Source organism: Orcinus orca, chromosome 5 (assembly GCF_937001465.1).
Source record: "Orcinus orca chromosome 5, mOrcOrc1.1, whole genome shotgun sequence".
Taxonomy (NCBI): domain Eukaryota; kingdom Metazoa; phylum Chordata; class Mammalia; order Artiodactyla; family Delphinidae; genus Orcinus; species Orcinus orca.
Genome location: NC_064563.1, coordinates 89477350 through 89502435, shown reverse-complemented (window position 1 = coordinate 89502435; position 25086 = coordinate 89477350). Strand labels below are relative to the sequence as shown.

General features: G+C 39.5%; 1 protein-coding gene across 3 annotated transcripts in view; it reads right to left on the bottom strand.

Annotated features, from left to right (window-relative positions):
* SPICE1 (spindle and centriole associated protein 1) overlaps positions 1-9830 on the bottom strand; it is a 63420-nt gene extending 53590 nt beyond the window's left edge. The window contains exons 1-2 of one of the 3 annotated variants that reach the window (XM_049710308.1): positions 9761-9830; positions 2980-3078 (exon numbers count right to left, since the gene is read on the bottom strand). In XM_049710308.1, coding sequence (XP_049566265.1) covers positions 2980-3078 — 99 coding nt within the window. In that variant the 5' untranslated portion in view covers positions 9761-9830. Of the gene's footprint in view, positions 1-2979; positions 3117-9760 lie in introns of those variants that run through there. The other 2 variants (XR_007477588.1, XM_049710309.1) reach the window with 2 other exon arrangements.
* Positions 9831-25086: the final 15256 nt, after the last annotated feature.

Sequence of the window (25086 nt, the reverse complement as noted above, 5' to 3'; positions counted from 1 at the left end):
TCTTTAAAAAGCAAAAGGTTTCTTACAAAATACTAGTATATGCTGAATTTTAATGGCTGAAAATGGATTCAAAATCCTGAGACCAAAAAGTCTTTCCTTGAGAATTAAATTCTCAATTTAAATATTAACATGGATTACTTTTAGGTGTCTTGTAGAAAATAACTGACTATTTTTAAGTGTCTCACAGAAATTAAGCACTAAATTCACCAAGCAAGCATCCATTATATTAAAATAATGAAAACAACCGGGTAGTACATAATTCAAAAAGTAGAGGTTCAATTTGTGCCCATGCCAACACCTTAAGCATAGAACCTATCATAACGAGAGACAAATTTTGAGGGTATTGTATTATTTCATAAAATGTGAAAACAGTCACTCAAGTAAAAAGGCATTAAACCAAATGGCAGGGCTTCCACATTGCACAACTCAGGTGGTTCCGTTGATATCACAGGCCATGTAAATAGTGCCCCTTGGAATTGTGCAGTGCACAGCCTGCACAGCTCTGAGTAGCAGCCCTGCAATTTGGTCCTTTCCAAAATGACTTCAGCCATTTGTGTTATACAGATTTGGTAAGGCAGGGAAAAAAGCAATGTAGACTTTTAATTCTAAGAGAAATATACAGAACTGAGCCTAGTGAAATAGCTTCTGATGTATTCAAAGACTTAACCTTTGGGCCATAGTTTGTATTTAGCTCAAGTCTTTTATATACTAAAACTGTTATTCCTTCCATATTGATTTATTCCTTCCATATCTTACAAGATACAACAGTAAGATCATGAGAATTGTTTTTTTGGGGGGTTTTTCTGGCCATGCCACGTGGCTTATGGGATCTTAGTTCCCCGACCAGGGATTGAACCTGGGCCTTCAGCAGTGAAAGTGCCAAGTCCTAACCACTGGACCATGAGGGAATTCCCGAGAATTGTTTGTAATAATCATAATAAAAATTTAGGCATATAAGTGATATGCTTGGAATTAGCTTTCATGGGAGAAAATATAATTTCATTTATACTACTATTGCTTAAAACTACAGGTGACTCTTGAACAACATGGGTTTGAACACAGGTCTACTTATGTGTCGATATTTTTCAATACATACTACAGTGTGACACAATCCACAGTTGGCTGAATCCATGGACGCAAAACCACAGATACAGAGGGCCAACTGTAAAGTTATACGTGGATTTTCGACTGTGCAGAGGGTCGGTGCCCCTAACCCCCATGTTGTTCAAGGGTCAACTGTATTTTCTTCTGAAATTGCCTTTAAATCTAATTTACAAGCCATTTCAGAAAATGCCTCAATATTTTCATCAAAACAGTATTATTCAGTTGATCTCTCCTTCCTCATTTACCATTCACACCAAATGAGCTATAACTACTTTCAAGTTCCATCTACCTTCAGAAAACAAAGTTTTTTCCACCACTGGAGATAATATAAAGTAAATGAGGAAGGTTCTGAATGCAATTTCAAATAATGGTTTTCAATTATGTTTTGAGCAACAGCAGCATAGCAAAATAAATATGGAACTTCCCAAAGTAACCGCTCTGAAGGGGACAACTTATGTTATCATTTTTTCATGATAACATAATGTTAACATTATGATAACATAAATGTTAAGGTGTATTTTTTCACCTTTTAATCAGTATCATTACCTTAAGAGTCATATCCTTATACTATTTTATAGCCAATCACATGGCAACAAAGCAATCTAAACATAGAGAAATCCCCCTGCCCCACTTTCTAAGGCTGTCAGTTTGCCCAGGATACCTGGCTAAGGTGGTTGGCCACAACCCAGAAGGTTCTAAGTCCAAAAGAATCCGTAAGATCCAAACTAGTCCCTGACCAGTTAATCTTCACAACAGAAAGTAAAAGTACCCAAAGTCTCATGGTCCAAACCAAAGTACCCAACTCCAAAAGATAAAAATCCCCTTGATAATACCAAGTGGTACTCAGGGTAGGAGCCAGGGATCATGTCTCACATACCTGAGACCAGTCTTACATCTTAGGAGAACCTTTGTACTGAAACTGACAAATCTCTGGAGATGAGCAAAAAACAATGTGAGGGGTAAGACAGCAAGGATCACCCACTTTTTCAGTCAAAAATGCCACTCACATGATTATGATATCACAGATTGCTATGGACAAATCTAAAATATGTACCAAAAAATTTCAGATTTCAGGTTAACTACAGTTGCCTTAAAGCAGTGAGTTCTCAAAGTAGAGGTGAGGGACTTTTTAAAAACACACTCCCCACCCACTTAAGATTTCAGGTGTTTTTTGTTTTTGTTTTTGTTTTTTTAAAGGAGAGAAGAGAAAGGAAATCCCTTCCCTTCTTTTCTTTTTTTAATTAATTTATTTTTGGCTGTGTTGGGTCTTCCTTTCTGTGCGAGGGCTTTCTCTAGTTGTGGCAAGCGGGGGCCACTCTTCATCGCAGTGCGTGGGCCTCTCACTGTTGCAGCCTCTCTTGTTGCAGAGCACAGGCTCCAGACGCACAGGCTCAGTAGTTGTGGCTCACGGGCCTAGTTGCTCCACGGCATGTGAGATCTTCCCAGACCAGGGCTCGAACCCGTGTCCCCTACACTGGCAGGCAGATTCTCAACCGCTGCGCCACCAGGGAAGCCCCAAGATTTCAATTCTTAAAAAGAGGTAGAGCTATAGCCTCAACATGCATATTTTTAAAAAATTCCCCAAAGGCATCTGCTCTTCCCTCCAAGACTTAGGATATGGGATTGGCCAAAAAGTTCATTCGGTTAATGAATACGTTGTTCAATAAAGTTCTTGGTGAAAATGAAAAATGTCTTTTATTTTTACTTAAAACGAAACAAACGTTTTGGCCAACCCAATAACATGCCCAGAAACCCATTCCACCATATCACATGCTAAGCCCCATTCAGAGCACCATCCTGAGTGACTAAGGCCATGTCATCACACTTATTCCTTCCATGGAACGTTATACTGTGTATTATCCCACCTAGACTTACATCCCATTCTTGCTTTACTGACATTTTCTTCTTCTTTACTTTCAGTGCTTTCCTTCCTCCTCCACGGGGACCGTAACGGTTCACTCTGACAAATGACATCTAGGAGTAATAATCATATAAAATTTTAAAAATACATGAAAAAACTAATAATTAATCATCACCAGAGAGGGAAAAAGATATCTAAGAAAATAAATTTTAAAACATCAGACGAGAACTTTAAGTATACTGAAAGGAACAGGCTACCAAAAGACTTGGTTCTTTCACTTCATAATTATTAGAAGGTTGATACTGATACTATGATAAAAGAGGTTTCAGATCAACAAATTAAATATACGTGATTAATACAGAGCCCTAGGAATGAAGCACGTATGACCTAAGGCAGAGGTCTATCTGACAGCAGTCATAAGCATTGTCACCTGTTACACAAATTCGCAATGAATAGAGGAAATGTCAATCACATGTGAACAATGTGAATGTAAGAGAAGGAGAGCAAGAGATAGTTGGGGTTCTTTTTTAAGCATCTAACACTCAAAATCACTACCAGACACATACGTACTTACCTTAAAATAAAGGTGGCTAAAGTTTAGAGAATGAATGAGTTATGATATGATCTCTAGTATATTTTTCACATAAGACTAAATGGGGGTGATTATTGATACTAAACTAGAATATGAAAATGGCCAACAGTTGCTTGGCACTTTTAAAATGCAATGCTAAGGACATTAGACTAAACATCATACAAAATTAGAAAAAGACTCACAGTGCCTGAACACTAGGATTTGAGGATACACATATGTTTTAAAAAGCAACACATATACATGACTCCAATTCCAGAACTTCTTTAACACCTAAATAATTACAGAACTTTCCAGCTGACCCCCTTACTCCAAATTATCCTAAAACAAAGACTCTAGTATTTTCCTTAAGTACATCTTTGAAAAAAATCATTTAGTCTACTGTGAATAAAGATGACTAAATGCAAGTATTTCTCAGGAATTGGCCCTCTGTCCCGTAACTCTTAGCAACCACATTCACTCTTTAAGCATGGTATCTAATTTCAGAACGTACAATCCAGCAAAGGAGATAAGTCACATACAAGTTAGAGAATAACATTTAAGTGTTATCATAGTGATGGTGATGATGGCGATGATGATGACAGTGGTGGTGGTTATAATGATGGAATTAGCTACTAAGTACTTTCTTCAAGCCAGGTACTGTTCTAAACTCTTCCCATATATTATCTCCTTTAATCCTCACACTAATCCCATGAAGTATTTACTATTTGTTACTCATTTTACAGATGAGAAAACTAAGGGACAAAGAGTTAACTGACTGGGAAGGTCACACAGTAAATTGCAGAGCCATATATGCCATTTTAAAAGATATGGAATGAAATAGAACCAAGAGTCCAAAAGAAAACTTTAAACTTATGGTCAGTTTATATTCAACAAGGGTGCCAAGAAACAATTCAATGGGGAAAGAACAGTCTTTTAAATTAATGGTGCTGGGACAACTGGATATCCATATGAAAAAGAATGAAGACCCCCTACCTCACAACATGTAAGAAAAAATTAACTTAAAATGAATCACAGACTTAAATATAAGAGCTAAAAGTACAAAACTCCTAGAAGATAACATAAGCATAAATCTTCATAACCTTGGGTTAAGCAATGGTTTCTCAGAAATGACACTAAAAACACAATCAACCAAAAAATAAATAAATTGGGCTCCATCAAAATTTAAAACTTTTGTGCTTCAAAGAACACCATCAAGAAAGTGAAGAGACAACCAAAAGAATGAGAGAAAACATTTGCAAATCATATATCTGATAAGTAACTTGTATCCAGAATATATAAAGAACTCTTACAACTCAACAACAAAAAAATCCAATTTTAAAATGGCTAAGGGGGCTTCCCTGGTGGCACAGTGGCACAGTGGCACAGTGGTTAAGAATCCGCCTGCCAATGCAGGGGACACAGGTTTGAGCCCTGGTCCGCGAAGATCCCACATGCCACAGAGCAACTAAACCTGTGCGCCAAAACTACTGAGCCTGCACTCTAGAGTCCGCGAGCCACAACTACTGAGCGCATGTGCCACAACTACTGAAGCCTGCGTGCCTAGAGCCCATGCTCTGCAACAAGAGAAGCCACTGCAATGAGAAGCCTGCACACCACAACGAAGAGTAGCCCCTACTCGGTGCAACTAGAGAAAACCCACGCGCAGCAACGAAAACCTAATGCAGCCAAAAACAAATTTTAAATTTTTTTAAAAAAAGAAAGAAAAAATAAATAAAATGGCAAAGGGATTTGAATACACATTTCCCCAAAGAAGATACTACAAATGGCCAATAAACATGTGAAGAGATGTTCAAGATCACCAGTCATTAAACGCAAATCAAAACCATAATGAGATATTACCTTACACCCACCAGGACGGTTATAATCAAAAAGATGTAAATAACAAGCTTTGGCAAGAATGTGGAGAAATTGGAATCCCTATATATCACTAGCGGGAGTGCAAAATGGCATAGCCACTTTGGAAAACAGTTTGGCAGTTCCTAAAAAAGTTAAACACAGAGTTACTCCATGACTCAGCAATTCTAGTCCCACATATATAGCTGAAAGAATTGAAAACTTATGTCCACACAAAAACTTGGACATGAATGTTCATAGCAACATTATTCTTAATAGACAAAAAGTGGAAACATCCCAAACATCCACTAACTGAAGAAGGGATAAATAAAATATTGTATATTCATATTCTGTAATATTATTTAGCAATAATAAGGAATGAAGTACTGACACATGCTACAACATGGATGAACCTTGAAAATATTATGCTAAGAGAAAGAAGCCAGACACCAAAGGTCATAAATTATATGATTCCATTTATATGAAATGTCCAGGATAGGCAAGTCCATAAAGACATAAAGTAGATTAGTGGTTGGGAGGGTCTGGGGGGAGGAGGAAATGGAGAGCCACTGCTAATGGGCACAGGGTTTCTTTTGGCGGTGATGAAAATGTCCTGGAATTAGATAGTTGTGATGGTTGCAAAACTATGAATATACTAAAAAACTCTAAACTGTATACTTTAAAGGGCTAAATTTTATGGTCTGTGAGTTATATATCTCAACAATGCTGTTATTAAAAAAGATATGGAAAAATATAATGGTTATTCAAAAAAGCTTTCTTATGTATTTTACTCTTTAACCACTTAGATCTTCGATTTACTTGGCAGAAACAAAGGGGAATCATAAAATGTCAGTATGTCTAAATGATGAATTATGTATTCATTAAAATTACATTATGAAGAATGTAGGAAAATACATAGAAAGTTCAGTGTAAAAAGTACAGGAGCTTCCCTGGTGGCGCAGTGGTTGAGAGTCCGCCTGCCGATGCAGGGGACACAGGTTCGTGCCCCGGGCCAGGAAGATCCCACATGCCGCGGAGCGGCTGAGCCCGAGAGCCATGGCCGCTGAGCCTGCGCGTCCGGAGCCTGTGCTCCGCAACGGTAGAGGCCACAACAGTGAGAGGCCCGCATAACGCAAAAAAAAAAAAAAAAAAAGTAGAATACAGAACTGCGCATATAGTATATTCTCATGATGTTAATACACACACAATACTAATAAAGCACTTACCTGTGCTAAAAGCTTCACATTTAATCCCACAACCCGATGAGGCACATACTATCCTGAGACACACTAGAGCATAGCAGTTAAGAGTACAGTCTAAAACCAGACTGTCTGGGTTCACATCCCAGCTCTGCCACTAGCTGTAAAACGGAACTAATTAAATGCACAAGGTGCTCAGAACCCCTGCCTAGCACACCCTAAGTTCTACTTAAGGATTACTAATGATTATGTCAGCAACAATTATTAACCCCCTTTCCCAAATGAGAAAACTGGTGCTTTTGAGATATTGCTCCAAGTCACAGAAATAATAATGCACAGAGCTGGGAGCTGACACTCAAAACCAGATCTGACTAATTATGACTAATTATAATAATGCATATTCTAGAAAACATTACTAGAATTAAGTTATCTTTGGTTGGTTCTATATTTTCCAAACTTTCTACAACGAACTCATGTTACTCTTAAAATACTTTATTTCAAGTTATTTAAAATATTATACTTTTCCACCGCCTCAATTCTGAAAAACCATCCCTGAATCTGAAGTACGCAGAGGTTAAGTTCACAACGGTGTAACAAAGCTGCTATCCCATCTCTGACCTTCCCTTCACCAACAAACTTCATGAAGGAGAGGCCTATTTAAGCACTTATATTTACTAAGCCCCAGTTATACTTCAAACTTTTATAACACAGGAACCACCTATGCACTGAAAAGTGTTCTCTTAAACATCACCAGTAAAGGTGACCATATTTTTCTTGACCAAAGATCAGACTTCGTGGTCTAACGAAGGGATTTTGTGCCACTTACAGGAACCAGGTATCATAAGGGAGCTATAGTTTACATGCTGAAATGTGAGACTATAGAGATAGTCTGATGGTTTACAGTGCCAAGATGTCAAATAATAAAATTAGCATAACCCAGAAAATCTAGGCTCGTTGGGAGAAAATCTAAAATACTAATAGCTTCCTAATTGCTAAAATTATTGGTCCCTTATTTCTCAGGCCCTTTCCATCTGTAGAGACGCCCACTCCTGGAAGCTCACCCCTCCCTTGGCTTCCATGACACTCTTTCTCCTGGTTTCTCTCCTATTCTTTTCTCCTTTTCAGGCTAAGACAATATTCACATACTATATAATCAAGGATCTTCACTCAGTTCTATCCCAGTCTTCTTTTCTTTCCATTGGACACCCTCTCTCTTTGTCCAATAATTGTTTTTGAGAGTCTACCACATGCCAGGCACTGGCCGGGCACTGGAGATACGACAGTAAACAAGTCTAATATGGCACCTGCTCTCGTGGAGCTTACTTTCTAGATCACCACGGGGAATTCACATCTTCCCTTAGTGATCTCACCTACTCCCTTGAGCAAAGCTATCAACGTACTGGGAACACAAATACACTGTGAAAGTTAGTCCCAAATCAAGGATGCGCACCTTTCCTCAAAACATCTAACGCTCATTTCCAACTGGCTTCTGTGCACATCTCTCAAATATCTCAAATACAGTATGGCCAATATACAGCTTAGCATCCATGCCCCCTCCCCACCAATGTCTAGTTCTTGATATATAACTGGCTTGCTCAGTAAATGTCTGCTGCATAACACTGAAGTACAGAATTACCTTTCTTCCAGTTGCTCCAGTTTAAAACCTTAGCATCACCTTCTCTCCCTTCTTGTCTCAAAGCTAATCAGACACCAGAATCTATTCATTCTTTCCCTCAAACATCTCTCTCATGTCCCCCTTTTTTCATCTCTACTATGAATGTTCTTGTCCAGGTTCTCATTATTTCCCCTAATTAATCTTCCTTTCACTCATTCACTCTCCTACTTCATCATCCATCTATTATTTCCACAAGTATTTTGAAAGCACCTGCCAAGAGCTTGGCACCAGATACAGCAAGAAAGTAGAATAACTCTGGACCCTCAAAGAGCTTAGCTTGTCCGACCGCAATTAAATAAGGAATTGCAATAAAAGGCTAACGTTGGAAGTAAATTCAGTGTCATAGAAATACCTATCTTACTCTACACAGTGAGAAAAGGCCACCTCCTCCCTCTAATTCCCCTAAAAATATTGAAGCTGAGAGCGGAACTATGAATAAAAGTTAGAAGCTGGGGAAAAAAATGCTCCAGGTCAGGGTCGGGGGAGGGCACTTACAAAGGGTTTGAGAGGTTCAGTTTGACTAACAAAGATTTGAGAGGGTAGGAAGGCTAGAAAAAGGATAAAAAAGAAAGGCAGAGGCCAGATTATCGCCTTGTGAGCCACAGCAATTTGAACACTAACCTAAAGACCTATAGGAAGCCACTGAAGTGTTTTAAGCAAGGTCAGTTACGATGGGATTTAGTAAAACCACTCTGGCTAGTGGAAAATTGATCAAAGGGAAACAAGACCTCTTTCCAAACACTATCCCTCCAATCACTCCCACCCAGATATATGGATAGAGGATAGCTCTCAAAACTTTACTTCCTTCCTCAAACGATTTTAACAGCGCCCCCCTGCAGAGAGGAATCCAGCTCAGCTCGGCACTCAATCTCTCCGCTCCGTGCGACCCAGCTGACCTTTCTTTGCAGTCATTTCTCCTCTCACATCTCCCACACATCCTAAAACAAAGCTCTCGCCTTCCCATACAGTTCCAGCCGTTCCTTACGCTCTGCTTGGAACACCCGTCACACTTCCACTCCCTTTTCCACGGGGTTAACTCCCACTCACTCTTCAAAACTCATTCAGGCGGGCCTTCCTGATAAACTCTTTCCTAACCTTCAAATCGACTTAAATGACCCTCCCTGTCCCCAGGTACCCCGGATAGTTTGTCTCTCTCGCATGAGACCGGAAATTCCTTGAAAACTACATTAGGGTACCCCAATTTCTAGCTCTGCGCATAAGTGCCCGAAAGCGGTGCGCACGCGCACACTCAGGATGCTCCTGGGAGAGCGCGCTAAACGCAAACACACCCAGACAGGCATCCTGACACGCACACACACTCGCAAAACACACGGAGTCACGGGTGCACTTTCTGTAGTAAGGATCCTCAACCCAGGCGCCTGGATCCCCAGGGAACAGAGAGGAAGACGCCACGACCGTTCGCCCCGCCCTGTAGCCCCTGTCCCTAAGATTCTGTGGGGCGGGCTGCAGGCCTCCGCCCCGTCATCGCAACCTGCCTTGCAGTTTCCTCACTGCTGCCTCCACCACGACTAAAACTCCAGGCTCCAGAATCGCCCGGCCGGCCACAAGTTAACACAGCCCGCCGCTTCCGGGATGTTGCCTAGGTTACCGGAGCCCCGCCCCATTCCCTTGCGTACATCCGCCGAGGCCAGTGCGCAGGCGCCTCCCAAGATCTGGCTTACGCTATGAGATAAAAAGGCTCTTGCGTGTCTTCCCTTGGCCCGCCTGTCGGCAGGGTTCCGGGCATAGCTTTGGAGGATAGGCATGTATCATTAGCCAGGTTCTTGTGAATTCTCGGAAAGCAAGATGTTGTTCCCCACACCAAACTTCACATGTCACACTTGCTTTCACCTCTGTGAAGATATTTTTATTAAAAAATATTTATTACTGGGCTTCTCTGGTGGCGCAGTGGTTGAGAATCTGCCTGCTAATGCAGGGGACACAGGTTCGAGCTCTGGTCTGGGAGGATCCCACATGCCGCGGAGCAACTAGGCCCGTGAGCCACAACTACTGAGCCTGCGCGTCTGGAGCCTGTGCTCCACAACAAGAGAGGCCACGATAGTGAGAGGCCCGCACACGGCGATGAAGAGTGGCCCCCACTTGCCACAACTAGAGAAAGCCCTCGCACAGAAACGAAGACCCAACACAGCAAAATTAATTAATTAATTAATAAACTCCTACCCCCAACATATTCTTAAAAAAAATAATAAAAAAAATTAAAAAAATATTTATTACTACCTACCAATGTGCCAGAGACTATGTTATATTCAGCGGACTCTTAAAACAGGCGAAGTCCCTGTCCTCAGGAAGCTTACTGTGTAATAGCAAACAGTTACCAACAATACAAATGTCAAATTAAAACTCTGACAAGTGCTAACAATTAGTCATACTAACTAGATACTAAACTTACAGGAATATTTGAATTACTAGGAAAGCTGAAAAGCAAGGATGAGTAAATTACCAGGGACAGGTAAAGCCTTCCTGCAGAGGAAGCCACATATGCAAAGGTGTGTGGCAAGTGCAAGGGAGTGGAAGAAGTCCAGTACCTCTGGTGTTGGTGTAAGGAAGGCTGACCTAATTGGGCGGAGCCAAGACAGGCAAAGCTGCGTATCCCATGTTAAGATCCTCACAGAGCATTTCACTGGAAAACAGAGTAAATTTGCTCCAATAATACAACCTCCTTCAGGTCCTGGTTTTCTACTGTTAAGACATACCCATACATGGGCCAGCAAATACACATTCAACACCTTCTAGATGCAAAGAACTGCCTTCTAATAGTTTCCACTCTGATTGAGGAAGTTTGATGTAGTTATATTCAACGGTCAGTCAATATAATTATCCCCTGCATACATCTTCAACTCCCTGCCCCTCTCTGAGTTACTGTAAACTTGGCAAAACCACAATCCATGCCATTTCAACACTGTATTTACTAAATGCCTGGACCCTTCCAGATAAAACTGGAAGGAGAAAAACACTCAGCCATGCTGACTTTAAATTCATGATAACTAATTTTAAGCGGGCCTTTAAAAATGACTGAAGACCACAGTACCGTTCCCTGCTCTATTAATTCTCCTACCCTCCCAAATGACAACTTTATACCTTCTCTCATGCTCAACATCTCTTTCTCTGTCCTCAGTCTCAGCCAGTAACCTTGCTCCCTACTTCATTGACAACACTGAAGCAATCTGAAGAGAACATCCATAAGCTCTCATCACTAATTCAATCCTCCTATCAGCATCGTTACCCACCAACCTGCCTTCCAGAAGCTCAACAAAATCCAAACACGAGAAACATGAAGAACATTACATCAAGGTACATAATAACCAAATTCAGTGATAAAGAAAAAACTCTTAAAAGCAGCCAGAGGGAAGACATTACAGAGGAACAAAAATAAGGATAACTTCATATTTCTCATCAGAACTATTGCAAGCAAGAAGACAGTAAAACATCCTTAATGTATTAAAAGAAAAATACCTGTCAACGTAGAATTCTATATCTGTCAAAAATATATTTTAAAGATGAGGATGAAATAAATATGCTTCCACACACAACTGATAAAATTTATCACCAGGAGACCCCCACTATGAGGAATGTTAAAGTAGGTACTTCAGGCAGAAGGAAAATGAAACCAGATGGAAATCTGGATCTACACAACGACAAGCACTGGAAATAGCTACAGGAGTAAGTATATAAGATTATTTTTCTTATTATTTAAATCTCTTTAAAAGATAGTTGACTACTTAAACAAGTATAATAAAAATGTACTGTGATGTTTATAATATATGTAAAGGCAAAATGCATGGCAACAATAACATAAAGTCCAGAGGAAATATATTGTTGTAGGCTCTTATACTATTCTGATGTGTTATAAAATCACCTGAAGTTAGACTGTGACAAGTTAAAGATGTATTCTATAAACCCTAAAGCTAACACTAAAGTAGTAAGAATTACAGCTAAAAGAGATGATATGTATAAAAAGAGATATTATAAAAGAGATAACAAAAAATAGTTGATTAAAAGTAGGCAGAAAAGTACAAAAAAAGGAAACAAATAACAGATGAGAGAAATAGAAAAAAACAACAAGGTGATAGATACAACTCAATTATTACATTAAATGCAAATAGTCTAATCACCTTGATTAAAAGGCAGAGATTGTCAGATTAGATTTTTTTTAATTGCTGCCTATAAAAAGAGACACATTTATCAATAATATAAAAACACAAGTAAGTTTAATGTACAAGGATGGGAAAAGATATATCATGCTAACACTAATCAAAAGAAAGCTGGAGTGGCTTTATCAATATTTGATGAAGTAGATTTCAGAGCAAAGAATATTACCAGGGGTAAATAAGATCATTTGATGATGGTAAAGGGGCCATTAAATCAAAAGTATACAACAATTCTAAACATTTATGCACCTAATAAGAGAGCTTCAAAATAAATGAAGCAAAAACTGATAGAACTGCAATGTGAAATAAAGTCCACAATTATAGTCAGAAATTTCAATCCCCCTCCCTGAATAACCTATAATATAAGTAGGTAGAAAATCAGCAAGGTTATAATAGGCTTGAAAAACATTATCAGCCATGTTGACCTGATTACATACATAGACTACTACTCCAACAACCAGCAGAATACAAATGCTTATCATATGTATACAGAATTTTTAGCAAGATGGACAATAATCTGGACCATAAAGCAAGTTTCAATAAATCCAAAAGGATTCAAGTTATACTAGCTATGTTCTCTGACCACAATGGTTAAATCCAAGGAGGAAAGAAATAATAAAGATTAAAGCTGAATCAATAAAATAGTAAAGCAGAAAACAATAGAGAAAACCAATGAAACTAACAGCTGAATCTTTGAGATGATTAATTAAATTGATGAACCTATAAACAAATTGATCAGGGGAAAATTACATATAAATTACCAATATTGGAAATGAGAGAGGTGACGGATTCTACAGATACTAAAAGAATAATGTAATATTTTGAACAACCCTATATAATAAATTCAACATCATAGGAAAAAATGGACAAATTCCTTGAAAGACATAAATTACCAGACTTTCTCAAGGAAAAATGGATAACCTAAATAGTCCTATATCTATTAAAGAAGTTAAAGTTGCAATTAAAAAAAAAAAAGAAACCTTCTCACAAAGAAAGGTACAGGTCCAGTTGGCTTTACTGGTGAAGTCTATCAAACATTTGGGGAAGAAATATTACCAATCCTACAGAAACTCTTTCAAAAAAGTTGAAGAGTTGAAGTGGAGGGAATAATTTCCAACTCACTCTATGAGGCCAGCATTATCCTGATATCTAAATCAGAGAGAAGTTTACAAGAAAACTACAGACGAATATCCCTCATGATTATAGATGCAAAAAGTCTTAGCAAAATTTTAACAAAACTCATTAAATAAAATAATTATGCTGAGTGAAAGAAGCCAAACAAATTTTAAAAAGGGTATATACTGTGTGAGCCCATTTATGAGGCTCTAGAAAATGAAAGTTAATGTAGTAACAGAAAACAGACCACTGGATGCTTGATAATAGAAAGGAAGCAGAGAGGAAGCAGGAGAGAGATTTAAAGGAAGAAGAAAACTTTAGAGGATTTTGGATATGTAGAAAATGGTTTCATGAGTATGTGTGTCTACAACACAGGTGATATATATGCTTTAAATATGTGAAGTTTGTTGTATGTCGATTATACCTCAAGAAAGCTATTTATTTAGCTTCTCTGGGCAGTCCAAATATGAGCCAGATATGCTCCCCCAGCCATAAGATGCTCTACTTCTGCTTAGTCCACCTCCAGATCCCCCATCCCAAATTCTCATCAGAGTATTTCTGAAGTCTTCCCTTTATTTACTTTATAAACCTTTCCCACTCCCCTCTTGTCTTTGAGTCTCCGCCAAATGCAGGTGATGGTGGATGATCCTTCCTATATCAAACGCTGAATAAATAGTTTCTGTTTATTCTCATGTCAATAGTCTTTGTTTCCACAACTGCTTCTATTTTTTATGACACTGATTTTTTTTTAATATGGGGAAGATTCGTCTTCAGTACTACTATGAAAAGAATCATACTTTTTATATATTCTGATTTTCGAAATGTAAAAATACCTAAACTGGGATATAAATCATATAGATCTCTGGTTGGTTATGAGGAACAAAAAATAGGGAAGCTGGCAAACATGACCAAATCAGGACAATTCTGGGTTGATTGTTGCAGAGGTTATGGTTTGGCTTCCTGGACTGACTGCTGCAGAGATTGTGGGTCAAGTTCTATTGTTATATATCATCTGCCCATTGTCTGTTTGAATATTCAGTCACAGACACCACCATGACTAGCAAACAAGAGATCAAGAGCAATGCAACTGTCCACCACTGCTCATACCAATGAGTTGAGACTGATTTCTATTCCTTCTAGAGATTAGGTAGTATCATTAATAACTTCTGCCAAAGTTAATGATAACTTCATCTTATAGTCTTTTCTATTTGTACAATTCTCACCATTGAGAAGATTGCTCTGATTATTAGGATAAACAATGAGTCAGCAATTCCTCCGGGTAGAGTACCTGTACAATCAAGGGTGGTCTCCTTTTGTAGCTTGCATCTGAGTCAGAATTTCCATCCTTGGTAGTTTATAGAATTAACATCTAGGTGTATAAAGAAGTCTTGGGATGCTATTACTAAATTGGATAAAATCTTAGTCTGAGGCAAACAAGACCATGTGTTCCACCTGCAAAGGAAGTAGTAGCCTATAGGGGCACATGGAGATCAGAGAAAAAAGATTTTATCATAAAATGAAATCAGAACCAAGAACTTACATACTTAGACCTCTATTAGTCTCTTCCAAGTGGCAAGTATTTGGCCCATCACCCTACAAAGTTTGTTGAATTCAAATTTAGAATTACCTGGGGTCTGATCAATAGATTGTACTAATTGATTCTTTCTCTGGGAGAAAGAAAACTAGCAGAGTCACAGGTTAATGTGTTTAATGTAGTTTGTCCATGTAGGTGCAAGTGGAATAGCCATTGGCTATAGTTCTCCGTGATCTCATTTGATGCTAGCCTATACGTTTTCATTGTGAGAATCCAATGATGAATGGCGTATCCAACAGTCAGTAAGGCTGAGGGCAGAGGGTCCTATCTGGGGCAATCTAAGAAGAGTGACTATGTCCTGATCCAACAATTATAATAAAGAGGGGGGAAAAGGAGAGAAGGGAGCATTCTGGGTAGAAAACATCAGTGATCTATATAGTAATAGAGAAGGAGAATATCAGTAAGTCAGTCAAAAACAAAACAACAATTAGACAGGGGTCCTGGTACAATGTCTTAGTTGGAATCTGTCCACTTTCCAAGGCCATGTGCTTATTCCAAAGGTCTTCAGTCCATTGTCTATTTCCAAAGATCAGATGCTTCTAAAGGATCTGTGATAATCCTCAGCTTGAAGTCCCCTATTGGAGTAGATTTCCAGTTATATGGAACTGAGTTGCTTATTTAGCTGTGAAAAGTTGTCAAAAATTGAGTTACTGGGCTTCCCTGGTGGCGCAGTGGTTGAGAGTCCGCCTGCCGATACAGGGGACATGGGTTCGCGCCCCAGTCCGGGAGGATCCCACATGCTGCGGAGCGGCTGAGCCCATGAGCCAGGGCTGCTGAGCCTGCGCGTCCGGAGCCTGTGCTCCGCAACGGGAGAGGCCACAACAGTGAGAGGCCTGCGTACGGCAAAAAAAAAAAAAAAAATTGACTTACTGAAGTTTCACTAATATATTTGTTGTGTTAAAAAATGATTAAAGAAGACAACTTAGGTGATACAAACAAACTTTACTTAACACTTCATGAAGTAGACAATCTCCTTCTGGAGAACTGCAAAATGGGGTAGAAGGAAGGAAGCTTTTACAGGATAAAGAAAGAAAAGGAAAGAGAAAAACAGAAAATATCTGATTGGCTGGGGCCCCACTGTCAACCATGTTTGGGTGAGAAGGCCAAGAGCTGGCTTGCATTTGGGGACTGACCGACTATATATACTGCATTTCTGGTCAAGTGGAGCATTTAAAGGGATGCGAAAGTTATCTAAGTTTCAGTTTACTAAATGTGGCACCCCAGGCAGGAGTGGCTCCATCTTGGGCCTAGAAAGGTATTTCAACAGTTGTTAACAGTACCTAATAAGGTCCCTTCCAGTGAAGTTCAAGAGAGGTTTTTCCCAGTGTCTCTTCCAATAGATGAAATTTCCTAGTTGATCATCACAAAGAGCCAATTTAAGAAGCGTCGTGTGAAGCTGGCCTTAACGTGTCCATTATAAGACCTGCAATATTTTGCCACATCTGCATGCAGCGGAAAAGAGTCTAATATCAGGGGTGAAATTTCTAAAAGTATGTGCCTTCCTGTTAACAGTTCATAGGGATATAACCAATGTGTCACTGAGACATGTGGCCAAAAGGGCTAGTGGGAGTACCTCTAGCCAAGAGAGCTCAAGAATTTCTGAAAGTTTTGCTAATTTTAATCTTATTTTTTAGTTTTGCTTATTTTAATTTAATTTAATTCCATTGGTTCTTTTCATCTTTCCAGAAGCTTGTGGGTGGTAAGGACAGCATAGTTTTTGAGAAAGAGTGATGCCTTACAAAGTTCTTTTATAGTAGTTCATGTAAATTGTATGCCTTGGTCACTCAATATAAAAGCTGGTATACCCCAGATTCAAAACACAAAATCAAGCAGCGTTTTAGAGACTGCAAAGAATGTCCAGCAAAGAAGATTTTCAGCAAGAAAATGCTGTAACCCATCCTAAAAATAAATAAATCCCATGGAGAGTGGAAGCTGGATAAAATCTATCTGAAGGTGTTCAAAGGGTCCTGGAGGTTTTGGTTCCTGGCCATGCCTCATCTTTACAGTTTTTCCAGGATTATGTTGTTCACAAGTAACACATGTCCCCAAAATAATCTCAGCTGTCTTTTAAAGTTTTCCCACCAACATTGATTTAAGATAATAAGCAATATGTCTTCACCCTGATGCGTAGTTTCAAAGAGAAATTCAGCTAATATCCATTTGAAATCATCTGGTGCCACTAATCTGTCATCTTGAGAGTCTCAAGGATTATCTAAGTGAAGTATACACCACACTTCTTCTTCCATTCTTCCTCTTTCAAATCATGGGCTGGATTTTTGATGTGGATATTTGATAATGGCTTCTTTGTCTCAATCCAGAGATTTGTCTTTTAGGGAGTTAGTTAGTATCATAACCTTGGTTAAGCCTGCTTGTTTGGCAAAATTATCTACTAGAGCATCTCCTTTAACTTCCATTTGATCTTTTTGTCTCTGTTACCATGGGCCTCAATCTTTAAAATAGCCATTTCACTGGGAAGTTGAAGTGCATCTAAAAATTTCTTAACTTGTTGTCCACTTTTGATAGGGATTCCAGCAGAAGTGAGAGAATCTTTTTGTTTCTAAAGCAGCATGTACTACTCCAGAAGCATACCTGCTATCTGTATATGCGTTTATTCTCTGGTCTTCGGCTAATTGACAAGCTCTAATAAGTGTTATAAATTCTGTCGTCTGGACTAACTTTCCCTCAGGTAGAGGACTCTCCTGTAATGGAGATTTGAGATTAGTGATGGCATGATAATCTCCAGTTTCTATTTTGAAGTATGACCCATCAAGAGATACTATTCTCAAAGGGAGAATCCTCTCTAATAAAGCTGAGCGAGGTACAGAAAGTCCCTAGCTGAAGCAAGACGATTGTGAGGTTCCCTTTCTGGTAAGGGCAGGAGAGTGGCAAAATTCAGAGTGTTGTGCAGTTAATAGTAATGTGAGACGGAGAGAGCAACAGAAATTCATAAGAGGTTAACTGACTTAAAAGTGTTGTGTGGAGATTGGTTCAAGATGGCGGAGTAGAAGGACGTGCTCTCACTCCCTCTTGTGAGAGCACGGTAATCACAACTAACTGCTGAACAACCATTGACAGGAAGACACTGGAACTGACCAAAAAAGATACCCCACATCCAAAGACAAAGGAGAAGCCACAATGAGACGGTAGGAGGGGCGCAATCAAAATAAAATCAAATCCTATAACTGCTGGGTGGGTGACTCACAGACTGGAGAACACTTATACCACAGAAGTCCACCCACTGGAGTAAAGGTTCTGAGCCCCACGTCAGGCTTCCCAACCTGGGGGTCCGGCAACAGGAGGAGGAATTCCTACAGAATCAGACTTTGAAGGCTAGCGGGATTTGATTGCAGGACTTCGATAGTAATGGGGGAAACAGAGACTCCACTCTTGGAGGGCACACACAAAGTAGTGTCCGCATTGGGGCCCAGGGGAAGGAGCAGTGACCCCACAGGAGACTGAACCAGACCTACCTGCTAGTGTTGGAGGGTCTCCTGCAGAGGCAGGGGGTGGCTGTGTCTCACCATGAGGACAAGGACACTGGCAGCAGAAGTTCGGGGAAGTACTCCTTGGCGTGAGCCCTCCCAGAGTCCATCATTAGCCTCACCAAAGAGCCCACTTAGGCTCCAGTGTTGGGTTGCCTCAGGCCAAACGACCAACAGGGAGGGAATCCAGCCACACCCATCAGCTGACAAGTGGATTAAAGTTTTACTGAGCTCTGCCCACCAGAGCAACACCCAGCTCTACCCACCACCAGTCCCTCCAATCAGGAAACTTGCACAGGCCTCTTACATAGCCTCATATACCAGATGGCAGACAGTGGAAGCAAGAAGAACTACAGTCCTGCAGCCTGTGGAACAAAAACCACATTCACAGAAAGATAGACAAGATGAAAAGGCAGAGGGCTATGTACCAGATGAAGGAACAAGATAAAACACCAGAAAAACAACTAAATGAAGTGGAGATAGGCAACCTTCCAGAAAAAGAATTCAGAATAATGATAGTGAAGATGATCCAGGACTTCAGAAAAAGAATGGGGCAAAGATCAAGAAGATGCAAGAAATTTTTTTTTTTTTTTTTTTTTTGTGGTATGCAGACCTCTCACTGTTGTGGCCTCTCCCATTGTGGAGCACAGGCTCCGGACGCACAGGCTCAGCAGCCATGGCTCACGGGCCCAGCCGCTTCGCGGCATGTGGGATCTTCCTGGACCGGGGCACGAACCCGTGTCCCCTGCACTGGCACGCAGACTCTCAACCACTGCGCCACCAGGGAAGCCCTGCAAGAAATATTTTAAGAAGACCTAGAAGAATTAAAGAACAAACAAACAGAGATGAACAACACAATAACTGAAATGAAAACTTCACTAGAAGGGATCAATAGCAGAATAACTGAGGCAGAAGAATGGATAAGTGACCTGGAAGACAGAATGGTAGAATTCACTGCTACAGAACAAAATAAAGAAAAAGAATGAAAAGAAATGAAGACAGCCTATGAGACCTCTGGAACAGCAATAAACGCAACAGCATTTGCATTATAGGGGTCCCAGAAGAAGAGAGAGAGAAAGGACCCAAGGAAATATTTGAAGAGATTATAGTTGAAAACTTCCCTAACATGGGAAAGGAAATAGCCACCCAAGTCCAGGAAGTGCAGAGAGTCCCATACAAGATAAACCCAAGGAGAAACACGCCGAGGCACATAGTAATCAAATTGGCAAAAATTAAAGACAAAGAAAAATTATGGAAAGCAGCAAGGGAAAAATGACAAATAACATACAAGGGAACCCCATAAGGTTAACAGCTGATTTCTCAGCAGAAACTCTACAAGCCAGAAGTTAGTGGCATGATATACTTAAAGTGATGAAAGGGAAGAACCTACAACCAAGATTACTCTACCCAGCAAGGATCTCATTCAGATTCGATGGAGAAATCAAAAGCTTTACAGAAAAGAAAAGCTAAGAGAATTCAGCACACCAAACCAGTTCTACAACAAATGCCAAAGGAACTTCTCTAAGTGGGAAACACAAGAGAAGAAAAGGACCTACAAAAACAAACCCAAAACGATTAAGAAAATGGTAATAGGAACGTACATATCAATAATTACCTTAAACGTGAATGGATTAAATGCTCCAACCAAAAGACACAGGCTCGCTGAATGGATACAAAAACAAGACCCTTATATATGCTGTCTGCAAGAGACCCACTTCAGACCTAGGGACACATACAGACTGAAAGTGAGGGGATGGAAAAAGATATTCCATGCAAATGGAAATCAAAAGAAAGCTGGAGTAGCAATATTCATATCAGGTAAAATAGACTTTAAAATAAAGAATGTTACAAGAGACAAGGAAGGACACTACATAATGATCAAGGGATCAATCCAAGAAGAAGATATAACAATTATAAATATATATGCACCCAACATAGGAGCACCTCAATCCATAAGGCAACTGCTAACAGCTATAAAAGAGGAAATCGACAGTAACACAATAATAGTGGAGGACTTTAACACCTCACTTACACCAATGGACAGATCATCCAAACAGAAAATTAATGAGGAAACACAAGCTTTAAATGATGCAATAGACCAGATAGATTTGATTGATATTTATAGGACATTCCATCCAAAACAGCAGATTACACTTTCTTCTCAAATGCACACGGACCATTCTCCAGGATAGATCACATCTTGGGTCACAAATCAAGCCTCAGTAAATTTAAGAAAATTGAAATCATATCAAGCATCTTTTCTGACCACAACACTATGAGATTAGAAACCAATTACAGGGGGAAAAATGTAAAAAACACAAACACATGGAGGCTAAACAATACATTACTAAATAACCAAGAGATCACTGAAGAAATCAAAGAGGAAATCAAAAAATACCTAGAGACAAATGACAATGAAAACACGACGATCCAAAACCTATAGAATGCAGCAAAAGCAGTTCTAAGAGGGAAGTTTATAGCAATACAATCCTACCTCAAGAAACAACAAACAACTCAAATTAACAAATCTAACTGTACACCTAAAGTAACTAGAGAAATAAGAACAAATAAAACCCAAAGTTAGTAGAAGGAAAGAAATCATAAAGATCAGGGCAGAATAAATGAAATAGAAACAAAGAAAACAATTACAAAGATCAATAAAACTAAAAGCTGGTTCTTTGAGAAGATAAACAATATTGATAAACCATTAGCCAGACTCATCAAGAAAAAGAGGGAGAGGACTCAAATCAATAAAATTAGAAATGAAAAAGGAGAAGTTACAACAGACACTGCAGAAATAAAAAGCACCCTAAGAGACTACTATAAGCAACTCTATGCCAATAAAATGGACAACCTGGAAGAAATGGACAAATTCTTAGAAAGGTATAACCTTCCAAGACTGAACCAGGAAGAAATGGAGAATATGAGCAGACCAATCACAAGTAATGAAATTGAAACTGTGATTAAAAATCTTCAAACAAACAAAAGTCCAGGACCAGATGGCTTCACAGGTGACTTCTATCACACATTTAGAGAAGAGCTAACACCCATCCTTCTCAAACTCTTCCAAAAAATTGCAGAGGAAGGAAAACTCCAAAAGTCATTCTATGAGGCCACCATCACCCTGATCACAAAAACAGACAAAGACACTACAAAAAAAAGCAAATTACAGGCCAATATCACTGATGAATATAGATGCAAAAATCCTCAACAAAATACTAGCAAACAGAATCCAACAGCACATTAAAAGGATCATACACCATGATCAAGTGGGATTTATCCCAGGGATGCAAGGATTCTTCAATATACGCAAATCAATCAATGTGATACACCATATTAACAAACTGAAGAATAAAAACCATATGATCATCTCAATAGATTCAGAAAAAGCTTTTGCTGAAATTCAACACCGATTTATAATAAAAACTCTCCAGAACGTGGGCATAGAGGGAACCTACCTCAACATAGTAAAGGCCATATATGACAAACCTACAGCAAACATCATTCTTGAAGGTGAAAAACTGAAAACATTTCCTCTAAGATCAGGAACAAGACAAGGATGTCCACTCTCATGACTATTATTCAACATAGTGTTGGAAGTCCTAGCCATGGCAATCAGAGAAGAAAAAGAAATAAAAGGAATACAAATTGGAAAAGAAGAAGTAAAATTGTCACTGTTTGCGGATGACATCCTAAATATGCTGCCAGAAAACTACTAGAGCTAATCAATGAATTTGGTAAAGTTGCAGGATACAAAATTAATGCACAGAAATCTCTTGCATTCCTATACACTAATGATGAAAAATCTGAAAGAGAAATTAAGGAAACACTCCCATTTACCAATGCAACAAAAAGAATAAAATACGTAGGAATAAACCTACCTAGGGAGACAAAAGTACTGTATGCAGAAAACTATAAAACACTGATGAAAGAAATTAAAGATGATACCAACAGATGGAAAGATATACCATGTTCTTGGATTGGAAGAATCAATATTGTGAAAATGACTATATTACCCAAAGCAATCTATGGATTCAATGCAATCCCTATCAAACTACCAATAGCATTTTTTACAGAACTAGAACAAAAAATCTTAAAATTGGTATGGAGATACAAAAGACCCGAATAGCCAAAGCAGTCTTGAGGGAAAACAACGGAGCTGCAGGAATCAGACTGCCTGACTTCAGACTATAATGCAAAGCTATGGTAATCCAGACAATATGGTACTGGCACAAAAACAGAAACATAGATCAATGGAACAAGATAGAAAGCCCAGAGATAAACCCACGCACATATGGTCACCTAATATACGATAAAGGAGGCAAGGAGAAAAGACAGTCTCTCCAATAAGTGGTGCTGGGAAAACTGGACAGCTACATGTAAAAGAATGAAATTACAACACTCCCTAACACCATACACAAAAATAAACTCAAAATGGATTAGAGACCTAAATGTAAGACCAGACACTATAAAACACTTAGAAGGAAACGTAGGAAGAACACTCTTTGACATAAATCACAGCAAGATCTTTTTTTCTTTTTTTCTTTCTCTCTTTTTTTTTTTTTTTTGCAGTACGCGGGCCTCTCACTGTTGTGGCCTCTCCTGCTGCAGAGCACAGGCTCCGGATGCGCAGGCTCAGCGGCCATGGCTCACAGGCCCAGCCGCTCTGCGGCATGTGGGATCTTCCTGGATTGAGGCACGAAACCGTGTCCTCTGCACTGGCAGGTGGACTCTCAACCACTGTGCCACCAGGGAAGCCCAGTGAAGCAATTTTGAACAGAGTTTCATTTCAAGGTGTCTGCAAACCAGTAAAAAAAAATGCTGCCCATTGAGTCTAAGAAGTTTATTCTCTTTCTTTTTTAAGGCACCTCTCAGATGAACAATTTTGTTCAAGCCCATTGTTCCATACGGTGGCCATTGAAGGCCCAGATCATCCTTGGGGAAGTTATGCCATTTGAAACACAGGTGCAAGAATTAGAACTGTAATGAGTCGACATATAAGAAGTAGGAGTTCTTCCAGAAGGAAGAGAGGAATTAGACTTAGCTGACCCCATAAGAGCTGGCAACAAACAGTCCATTGAAAGTCATGCTGTGCACTTTGAGTCTTGAGCCCCCAGTGTGATGGTAACTGCCTCCAAATGTAGACCCAACAAGCTACACCTCCAGGCAGGTGTAGAACCAGAGAGGAAGCTCTCTGTGGATCAAAGCCAAACTCTGGGGACCAAAAAAAAAATTGAAACACAAGGATAGTCTTATCTAGGCTAAGCAACATATGTCCAAAAGGATGCCAGGCAAGTGAGAACCATACTGGTCTGTGAGACCAGCTTAAACAAAGAGCTTAAAAGGCCTATGCCTGTGTTCTACTCTGTGATAAACAACACTTTTAGATGACATAACATAAAACAGAAGCAGAAAAGAGAGCAAAAAAAAAAAAAAGGATAGAAAGGAATGACCTGACCCCACCAGAGATGCCGAACAAATGGGAACCAATAACAAAACCGGGGTATCAAACTGAGACTCGATAACCAAAGAACTCAAAGCAAAGGGCAGAATTCAGACCCAGTGCTGACTTACTTACCATGTCAACGCCTATAAGTGGACTCGGTGGGTACTGCACCTGGTTGAAGGCTGGAGTCCGTGATGACAGGCAGTGCAGACATCTCAATGGAACCTTCAGGAACACTATGGAAATAAGGACCACCCAAGGAAAACAACCAGAAGTTATTTATTCAGAGCTTGCTATAGTAAGCCACCACTTGTGTTTGGCAGAGACTTGAAGGCAGGGGAGTAGGAAAGCTTTATAGTGAAAAAAAGGGAAGGTTTTCAGAAGTGCTCTGATTGGATCTTGGTGGCATGGAGAAGCTGGAAGCAGGCGCATTTTATGGTTTGTAGAACATATTTGGCTTCCCCTGACTGATCCTAAGTTGGAAGCAGGAGCAAAAATTGGAGAAGCTGGCAGTCACTGACCAAGTCCTGACTGTTCTGGGCCATTTGCTACAGAGTTTGTGGTTTGGCTTCCTGGACTGGCTGCTGCAGAGGTTGTGGGTCGGGCGTCTGTCATCATACATGGACTGCACATTGTCTGTTTGTGTGTTTAGTCTCTCACAGTGGAAGCTGGGCATTGTAGATATTTTTAAAACCTGGCTGATGGACCATGTTTTACTTTTTAGGTATTGAACAATATAGTCAGATAATAATATTTGGTCATATAACATTTTATGCTTTCTAATACTGACACAATTTCAAATACATTCTTCCCCCACCCCCCTTTTATCCTTACAGTGATCTTGTAATCCTGGGGAGGTTAATTACCTAATGTCATTCATTGGATTTGGACTAGAGTTAGGAGTCAGTCACAGTATAGCCTGATTTGCAATGTAACACTCAAATTGTCTGGTATAGATATCATCTATAATGCCTTTAAAATAAATATTTTGGGCTCTAGGGGATAAAGGGTCTGT